This window comes from Rhinolophus sinicus, linkage group LG17, assembly GCF_036562045.2.
Source record: "Rhinolophus sinicus isolate RSC01 linkage group LG17, ASM3656204v1, whole genome shotgun sequence".
Taxonomy (NCBI): domain Eukaryota; kingdom Metazoa; phylum Chordata; class Mammalia; order Chiroptera; family Rhinolophidae; genus Rhinolophus; species Rhinolophus sinicus.
The window spans coordinates 37,166-46,824 of NC_133766.1; the positions used below are offsets into that span (position 1 = coordinate 37,166).

Sequence of the window (9,659 nt, forward strand, 5' to 3'; positions counted from 1 at the left end):
AGTGTAATTGTGAGTCTGATACATTTCAAGGAGAGAGAAAGGGCAGGAGAAAACCAGAACACAGGTCACTTGGAGACAATGGAACTGTGAACAGGAAAGTGGGTAGGTGGAACCGCACAGGGGTAGGAAGCGGAACAGAAGTTGGGTACAGAGAAGGGAGGTAGTGATTTAGGCGCTAAGACACAAATCAATCACGCATGTTCTCATACAGCTCAGATGAGAGTTGGCGGTGTACAGATCTCCAAAACTGGGGATACAATTCTTGCAAATCACTTTGTATTTGAGTAACAAAGCAACTATGGCAAATTGTATTTTCCAAACTAGACACCTGTCTATATATTTCTCTCATCTGGCATGCTTTTCTTACATTGTGACTGAAGTCGAGCCTACGTCTCCTTCTCTTGAAACTGAGCGAGGTCTCATGACTGGCTGGGTCAGTGGAGAGATGGCAGAGGTGACAGGGAGCCCCCATATTAAGGCTCGTGCCTTGCATGCATTGTCTCATTAAATTCTCGCAAAAGCCCCTGAGACAAGTACTATTGTTATCATCCCATTTCACAGATGACAACGCTGAGGCTTACAACAGTTGCCCCAAATCGCGCAGCTACAAACAGCAAGTTGAAAACCTTAACCCAGATCTATGTAGTTCTAAGACCCCAAAATTACTATGCTTCACAGCATCTCCATCACACAAGCCAGGAAACCTCATTCATCCTTCAAAATCCTGTTCAAATATCCCTCGATACATTATGCCTTTCCCAGTCAAAATTAATCTCTCCCCAACTTCTACGAATGTGGCCTAAGAAAATAATCAAAGATAAGATAACAGACGCATGCACAGGATAATTTAATGTTATTTAGTCCAGCAAAGAAAAAGAAAACCTAAATGCCCAACAAAAGGCGGACAGTTGCGTAAATTATGTTACAGCCACACAGCTGAATGGATTTTGCTGAAAGCATATTATACTTAAAAAAACACATAGGGCTGGCCCAGTGGCTCAGGCGGTTAGAGCTCCATGCTCCTAACTCCGAAGGCTGCCGGTTCGATTCCCACATGGGCCAGTGGGCTCTCAACCACAAGGTTGCCAGCTCAATTCCTCGAGTCCCACAAGGGATCATGGGCTCCGCCCCCTGCAACTAAAATTGAACACGGCACCTTGAGCTGAGCTCCCGGATGGCTCAGTTGGTTGGAGTGCGTCCTCTCAACCACAAGGTTGCCGGTTCGACTCCCGCAATGGATGGTGGGCTGTGCCCCCTGCAACTAGCAACGGCAACTGGACCTGTAGCTGAGCTGTGCCCTCCACAACTAGGACTGAAAGGACAACAACTTGAAGCTGAACAGCACCCTCCACAACTATGATTGAAAGGACAACAACTTGACTTGGAAAAAAGGCCTGGAAGTACACACTGTTCCCCAATAAAGTCCTGTTCCCCTTCCCCAATAAAATCTTAAAAAAAAAAAAAAAAAAAAATGAAAGAAAAAAGCCACATATGTATACCACACATCTACTCAGAGGGAAGACTGGAATGAAACACCAGCTCTAAGTTTTTATCTCTAGATAAGAGAAGTACATGTGATTTAATTTTCTCTATTTTCCCATTTTTCCACATTGAGCATGTATCATTTCTTAATTAAAAAAAATAAATCTTTTTAAAATGTACCACTCTTCCATGCTCTCAAAACGTTTTGTACTTTGACGCCACCCCTGGCACACTCTACTCTGTGTTCCGCTTGGTCAGTGTGTCTGTGGCTCCGTGGGGACAGAGGAAGTTATGTTCGCATCCTGGCCAGCTCCTAACACTGCTTTGCCCAGACAGAAAATGCTGTGATGAGAAGCTGATCACAGAGGGGGTGGCGTCCAGATGCCGGAATGAAGCCACCAACAACCAACCCTTGTACAAGCAGGTCATAGCCACCACAGAAAAGCTACTTCTTTCTACTGCTTTATTAAGAAATCTTTGTTTTCTCTATACACCCTATTGATTATTAGAATTTTACTTAAGTTGCTTTCTTGCCTTGAATTTGTTTGAACTCGTTGAAGAAAAGAAAAAGGAGGGAAACCAGCCAGGCAGTCTCTGGTTTTCTCTAAGAATTCATCCAAACTTCCCCTCTAGACATATGAGCCTCACAGGACCTTCTAACCATCAGGGAGGACCCAGGGCCTCCGAAAGCCACCAGCTGAAAGCCACCATCTCCAGCGGACTCTGTACCTTAACATAGGCTAATTGTTATGGCTGCCTCTGGCTCCCCTCACAGCTTTCTGATCGCAGGTGTGCCTGCTTTTTTATCCCTGACCTCTGGCACAGTACTCAAACATAGTAACCACCACTGTTTATTGGGTTAACCAATGAATTGGACATTGCAGTACAATAAGAGCCCAGACCTAGAGCTTCCACCCCCGCCTGCTGGTCTCACCCCTCACACTCACTCCTGGAGGTTGGGGTGGGACAGGTAAGGAATGTGTGGACAGAGAGAGGAAGGCGCTGTGAGCCCAGCGGTAGCTGTGCTCCGTCTGAAAAGCCTTCCGACGTCAGTCAGCTGGCAAAGGCCCCTAAGGAAGGCAGACGGTGTAATGGCTGTGTAGGAGAGGGCTTTCACTCCACCTGGCTCCTGGCCTGCTCTCAGCAGAATTTCCAGTTCTACCTGCTCTGCCCCTCCCCTCCCCCACCTGTCTCCCCATTACAAGGAAGGTTCTGCCTGCCTGCCCAGGGCGCACTCCAGGGCCTGGCATCTAGCTTCCTGCCAGCCAGCTGCTTCCTCCTGTTGTACTCCCACACTGTGAAACAAATGACACAGCCGGACTTTAGACAGAAACCCTGCTTATCACGGAGTCCCAGGCAGATGAACTCTGCGTTTTCAATGCCTGGGAAACCCCAGTATGTGCCCACTCACCCTGCTTCCCACACCTCTCACAACACTGAAACCTCTTTCAGTTACATCTGATGAGTGGTCATCCAGATCTTTCCTGAACCTTCTGAAAGGAAGCAGGTTTGAGGGTAGAGATCCCCAAGGTCTGTCCTCAATGCTATCAAATGTGAAAAACAAGCTCCATTATTTTGTAATCTAGCACATAAAATGTGCAGCTTTTAAATCTATCGCCGAGCATGGCTGTCTGCCGTGTCTGTGTCCACAGAACAGGCGCCCCTTGACCACGCTGACTTTGGGGGGCAGGTAGGGGCCCCCCTAATGGCCAAGACCACAACACCTGAAACACCAACGTGAAAAGCTCTCCAGGGAACATGAAGTGACATAAACAAGATGAAGCATGTAACAGGAGCCTCTTTCTGTGCAAAAGAGGGAGAAGAAAAAACTGTATGTTGGTACATACTTGTGTCTGGGTAACAAATAGCAAAACACTGAAAGCTACATGAGAGACTATGGGGGGTGGGGTGAACAGGAGACACCCCCACGCCTTTAATATCACTTTGATTCTCAAACCACATCAATGTATGAGCCTATTCTAATTCAGTAAGCTTTAAAAAAGAAATTACAGCAGCTCTAACCCAAAGCAAAACGAGGCCAGAGGTCGCAGAGCAAGGTGGGTAGACTGGAGAGAGACATCACCCAGTGAGCGTACAGGAGGGGCAGAACGCAGGCCCTGGAATTCCACTGCCACTCACTTCCCAGTTCTGGCTGTGGCCTGTTTCTAGTGTCTGGTTTTTCTAGTTTCTGGTTTCAAGGAAACAATTCTTTCCTGGGAGTAAATTCAACTGGGGGAGAGGGAGGGAGAGGAAAGGCGGGATGACCCCGGAGTCACACCTCTGGGGACAAGCTGACCCTGCTGCAGCAGAGCTAGAAAGCACATCAGCAGGAACAGCAGGGTTCACATATGGCCCAACCTGGGCCGTCCCTCCACCCTGGATGGCCTCCGGTGGGAGGCTACATCCAGTAAGGGTGGGCGGGGCAACGACCAGCATTCCAAACTAGGTTCCCTTTTCTCCCCTGTCCTATTCACATGCCTCTCTGCTAAGCAGAAATGCCTATTCACTGCCTGGGAGACAGCTGGAGACTTGTTTAAGCATAGGCTCTCTAGGGAGAGGGGACTGGTGCTCTCGTCAGCAGATGTTCTCTCAAGCCCTGTTCTCCCTGAGTTTAGTCTCCGATCCCTGCCAATCCCTGCCCAGCAGGCTCAGACCACCCTCTCCTCTAGGTTCCCAGGATGGGGTTGGGCCTTTGCTTAATTGTCAGTCACGTCTTGCCCTGTCTTCTTCCTCAGACAGCAGGCCCACACTGAGCAGCAGCAGCCCGGGAGGGAGGAGGGAGAACACGCAGGCGTCTGTACATACTTCTGACGTCCCAGGGGTTACAGGACAGACTAGACACTCAAGAGCGAGCCCCTACTTTTTTAACTTTTGCCATTGGGGATCTATCAAGATCTCTCCCTGCTTTCTTTGACCTACTTTCCGAGGGACAGATTCTTCCATCCTTACAGAATCCAGAGGGGATCACAGCTGCCCAGTGATGCCTTCATGTGTACGTAATATAGCCATGATGCCGTTAAATCGTCAGGACAGGGTTAGGACAAGTGTCACTGCTCCTGTTTTACAGACGAAAAGACGGAGCTACTGGCCTAAGATCACGGATAAGGCAGAGCCAAGCCAGACCCCAGGCGGGTGGCCTGGCTCCTATTTCCATCCTCAGTGTACTAATCAAATCACTCTACCCAGGGCTAGCCTGATTATTTATTTATTTACTTAGAGAATTTTTACATGTTTATTTCAGCCAAACTGATGACATATGCCAGAAGCGAGACCTCAAATGCTCCCCAGGCATAAAAGTTTTGCAGCTTCTTTAATGCATTTGAAATTAAGGAGGGAACTTAAAGAAGAAAGCGAGGTGGGGATTGGATTACAGGACGAAGTCCAGCCTGATTTAAATGTTACAGGGTTGTTTCCTCCAGCCCCGGACATGTGACTTCCCTGGGCCCACTGTCCTGTCAAGCTGATGCAGGGTCACCTGGGACGGCCTCCGAACCCGTTTTCTGATTCCCTGAACAGACCCAATCTCAGAATGGTGCTGTCACAACTCTCTCAGAGCCAGTGTGACTATTATGTGATACAGAAAGTTAGGAGGAAGGAAAGGAAAGGAAAAAGGGGGGGACACAGCTCCAGGAAGATTACAAGCATGACAAATACAGTGCAAACAGAGTCACTGGCGAGGAAAACAGCAGCTCATAGGTTTGGGGGCAGGAGGCACAGTACAGAACCGGCAGTCTTCAGTACTGAGTACCACACACAGCCAACAACAACCATGGAGTCACCAACAGTCCTGAGATCCAGGCAGAAGTAAAAAGGTGGGGTAGGCAGACAATGGAAACTGAAGATAAAAAGGCAAAAGCAGTCAGGAGACCTTTGTTGTCAGTCTGGAAAAGTCATTTCCTTTCTTTGGAGCTGTTTCCTTATCCGCACAATGGGGAGACCATTAGGCTCGCCTCTAGTCCAGTCCAACCCAAAGGCTTGTTTTTGTGACAACGGACAAATGTTTGTGACAAAGTAGTCAGTCCATCTGTCTAGGGCAGGAACCCTGTCTCCACCCTTCAGAACTGAGCAAAATGAATGGCCTTAGAACTGGCGATATCGACGGTATTTGATCATTTCCTATCACATGGACCCTGAGGGAAAATCAGAGATTCACACCGACCGCAGACTGACTGACACAAGGACACACAGAAGCGTGGGCAGGACACTCAGGGAGCAGACGACGGACACGCGGCAGGTGCGGACACAGGCCGCCGCCGGGGGCACCCGCACCCGGGACGGGCAGGTCCCGGCAGGCCAGCGACTCACGGAGGCTCCGACTGGCTCCGAGGAGGATCCAGCCAAAGACCGCGCCCGGACCAGCCGGTCACTCAACACCGTTTATTAAGGACTCGGTTATCCCCGAAAGGAACAATGAATGCCGTTTTCTGAGCAATTTCAGATTTCAGCTGTATTTCCTCTTCAGACTTTGCACCCAGCCACTTTTCCCAGGGCAGCCGCCGCCCCGCAAAGACGCGGGGTGCGGGGCAACAGCCGGGGAAAGAACCCCCCGCCCGCCTCCATCAGCTTCTCTGGAGCCCCTGAAGGAGCAGGGCTTCCAGGGGCCCCGGGAGTCGGCGGTGACAGGCTGGTGGCTGCTCTTGGGCTGCTGGGCCCGGTGGCTGGGTGGTCTAGGGAGGCGACCCTTCCCAGGTGCGCGGCCGCGTGACCGTGGGCAGGGCCCTCGCGCCCACTGTCCATCCCAGGGTGAGCGCGGGGAAGTGGAACCAGCGCCCCGCGCTGTGTGCGCCTGCGGACCCCGCCGCTCCCTGGCCCGGGAGCCCCGGGAGCGGGCACAGCCGCCGGGTGGGGGCGGGGAGCGGAGCGGGACCGGAGGGCGCGGCGGGCAGGTTTCTGGACTCCTCCCCTCCGCGGGAGGGGCCCGACCCACCGATTCCTCCCGAAACTCCGGGAACTTACACAGGATCACCGACGTGAAGAGAAGCGACTGTTCCCTCCCGACTTTCGCCTTTGTCCCCATGACGACCAGGATCCCGACGCGAGAGAGGCCGCCGGAGCCCTGGGACAGACCCAGCTTCGCGCACAGCCGCGCGGACGGAGCTCCGGCCCAGGTTGAGCCCGCCGGCCCGCCCTCCGCGCTCGATTGGCCGGCGCCCCGCCCCTGCGCACTCCGATTGGAGGAGGCAGCCGCCGATCCTCTGAGTGACTCACCGCCGCCAGGTGCAGTTCCGCCCACCATTCTCCCCGTGAGGCTGGGGGGCGTCTTTTCAAGCCCGAGGCGCCTCTGATTGGCTGGAAAACAGTCGCCAAAGGAGACCGACTCCTCAGCTTCTGCAGGTGAGCACACCCTGATTGGGCGGCGTTTCCGAAGTAGGGTCTCTTGGACTGGCTGGGGGTTGGGTTGGAGCTGCAGTAGGGGGATACCTGGAAGGGGGAGGTAGGGAAGGCGGTCGTGTTGCGCACCCCGCGGAGACCGGCCTGGTTTTGTTGTTTGATGTTTGTTTGGCTGTAAGTTACTGGGTGCTGGAGAAGCCTTGGGCGCGTCCTTTATCAAATGAAAACCTCATTAATGTGCGAGGGGTGGGGGGCGAGGACCAGGAGAGAAGAGCACAATGCTACAACCCAAAACCGTGTTCATCTGTCGACCCCACTGGCAGCATTCACAAGCTTTGAGAGGGCCTGCGCTGAGAGGAGGGAAGGAAAGGAGAGGGCGGGAGAGAAACCGGGGAAAGGAGAATTACGTGGCTCAAGGAATTTAAGCGTAAGTACAGCACATAACACAAATTGACATGCAGATGCTCTGTGAGTATCACTATGACTATGTCCTTTAACGTGTGCGATCTGTCACAAGAGCCCTGTTTCAGAATTCTCTGCACAGTGACTAATGGTTGGGTGCTGACTAACCCCCTCTTTCTATAGACTATGTTGATACCAAACCTTTCTGTTAATATATTGTTACGTCATTTTTAAATGAAACGCATGTTCAACACCTTTACTGTTTGTAGTTTCTACTTTACAATGATTTAATTTTACCTGATCTTTGTGCACCCAGGTTACCTGTGGGAAACTTCCTGAGCATTCTCTCACTGCACATAAAAAGTTCATACTTTTATACAAAACAGTGGTATTCCTTGACCTTCTGCTCCTTCTCTCTTTGTTTTCATTCCTTGGTTCACGTATCTTGGGCCAAGATCCACTTCTGGTTCTGCCGTACTTTAAGCAATGTTTATCAATCAAGCACCTGCTGGGTGCTGTAGGGGAATACAAACAAATACTAACCGCCATCCCTGGCTTCAAATGGCTTACAGTCTACTTCTAGGAGAAATACAGGAAACAATAACCGGAGGAGAAACTTCATATTAGTAAATCGAAACAAACATTTGGGTGCCTACCATGTGCAAAGCTCTGTTCTTTACCCTCAAAGGGAGGCACATAGACACAAAGGTAAGTATGAGAATGAAGAGGCGAAGAGGGACGAGCTTGAGAAGGGACCAGTGACTGGGCTGTGACCGGCAGAGGAACCTTGCAGGTGGGGGAGCTTATGCAGGGCTTTAAAGGAACTCTGAGACTGAGCGAAGTCTTTAGATGCAAGGGTCATTTTAGAGGTCATTTAGGTCTTCCTCTCACACTACACAGGAGGACCCATACAACCACCAAGAGTTTATACAATACTGCTTAAACTCTTCTAAATATTCTCAAGACGGACCACTCTGCTTTTAGTACACCTGTTAATTGTTAAAATATCCTTTCAACAAATTGGAATCTGCCTCCTGGTAACTTCCAGCCACTGCTCTCTAGAGTTCACAAAATATCTAATTATTCTTTGCCAATGGCAGCCCTTCCTTTAAGTATTTTCAGACACGTATTATGAGCTTTGTAAGTCTTTCCTTTTCCAAGCTAAACGTCTTTATAGCCTTCAAAGAGTCTTCTTATGGTACGTGTTCACCAGCCTCCCCACCCCCATCCCTATTAGTGTCCCTCTGCTGGATCATCCTGTGTTTGTTACTGACCAAGGTCTGAACCGGGCACTGGAGAAACCACCTCTCCATGGGATGGACAGATCTTGGTTCACACCCAGATCCTCAATTTCTAGCTATTGGTCTGTCGTTAGCCAGCGCACATCTCTCTGAAACTTTCTGCATCCAAGGTAGTCATGGTAATAGTGGTATCACTCACCTTATAGCAAAACAAGGATAATAAGTTAAGCATGGGGCCAGGTATATTTTAAATACTGAAACGGTAGCTATTTTCATCACTCTTACAATGTAAGAATGTATTTGCAGATGTAATAGCCAAATGACACTATTGAATTGTAGTCAATTTGTAGCAAACTAAAACCCACGACCTTTTACTTTCACTCGGACTACTATTAAATCAGGTCTCGCGTCCTATATTTGGGCAGTTCTTTCTTGATCAAAGGTTGTTTTGCATGTATCCCTATTCAACTTCTTATTTCTTGTTTTGAAAATGAAATATTAATATAAAGAAAAGTAGACGTGAAATAATGTTAATGATTACTATTAAATGAAAGAGAGTAAATACAAATTGTATGCATCCCAGTTATTTCTGTGTGAAACAGCTGTGTGCCCATTTACAAAGCATGAAGGTAATTGTGGAGCATGCAAATCATTTGACATTCACCCATTTCCTTCTCCCATAAAGTTGTTTAAATAAATAATAAAATTTTAAATTTCATTGTCATTGACATTTGTTTTACGTAATCTTTTTTTTAAAAAGAACAGATTTTGTAAACATCAAACTGGAGAGTTTGTCTGCAAAGTAGAAAACTCTGAGATTATTAAACATAAACCTTGACTCTGTCATCCAATATATTAGCAGTTGCACCTGAATTTGTGTTACATGCAAGTTCCATAAACATGCTCTCTGTGTCAAATCCAATAGGTTAATAAAGATACTGAACGAGGACGGAGTTGAAAACAATCCTGAAGTGACCTCTGGCCGAGGTGCCATGGCACAATGACAGTACTCCCTCCCCGATGTTCCGTCATGGGGAGAAACGCTGGACCTCTGTCATATGTGTGTCATGGATACCTTGAATTTTACAACCGATCCTATTGGTCACTTTACTTTGGTCTCAAGGAAGACTGAATCCACATTTGCAGATTAAGTCCTGACTTCATCCTGTCTTCACCTGACTCTGCTGTTCAATTTCCCCTTAG

The 9,659-nt window shown here is 49.0% G+C and overlaps 1 protein-coding gene across 1 annotated transcript in view; it reads right to left on the reverse strand.

The window, feature by feature from the left end:
* F11R (F11 receptor) overlaps positions 1-9,659 on the reverse strand; it is a 28,030-nt gene that overhangs the window by 12,705 nt on the left and 5,666 nt on the right. Inside the window, 1 exon segment of the mRNA XM_074322257.1 lies at positions 6,691-6,903. Coding sequence (XP_074178358.1) covers positions 6,691-6,903 — 213 coding nt within the window.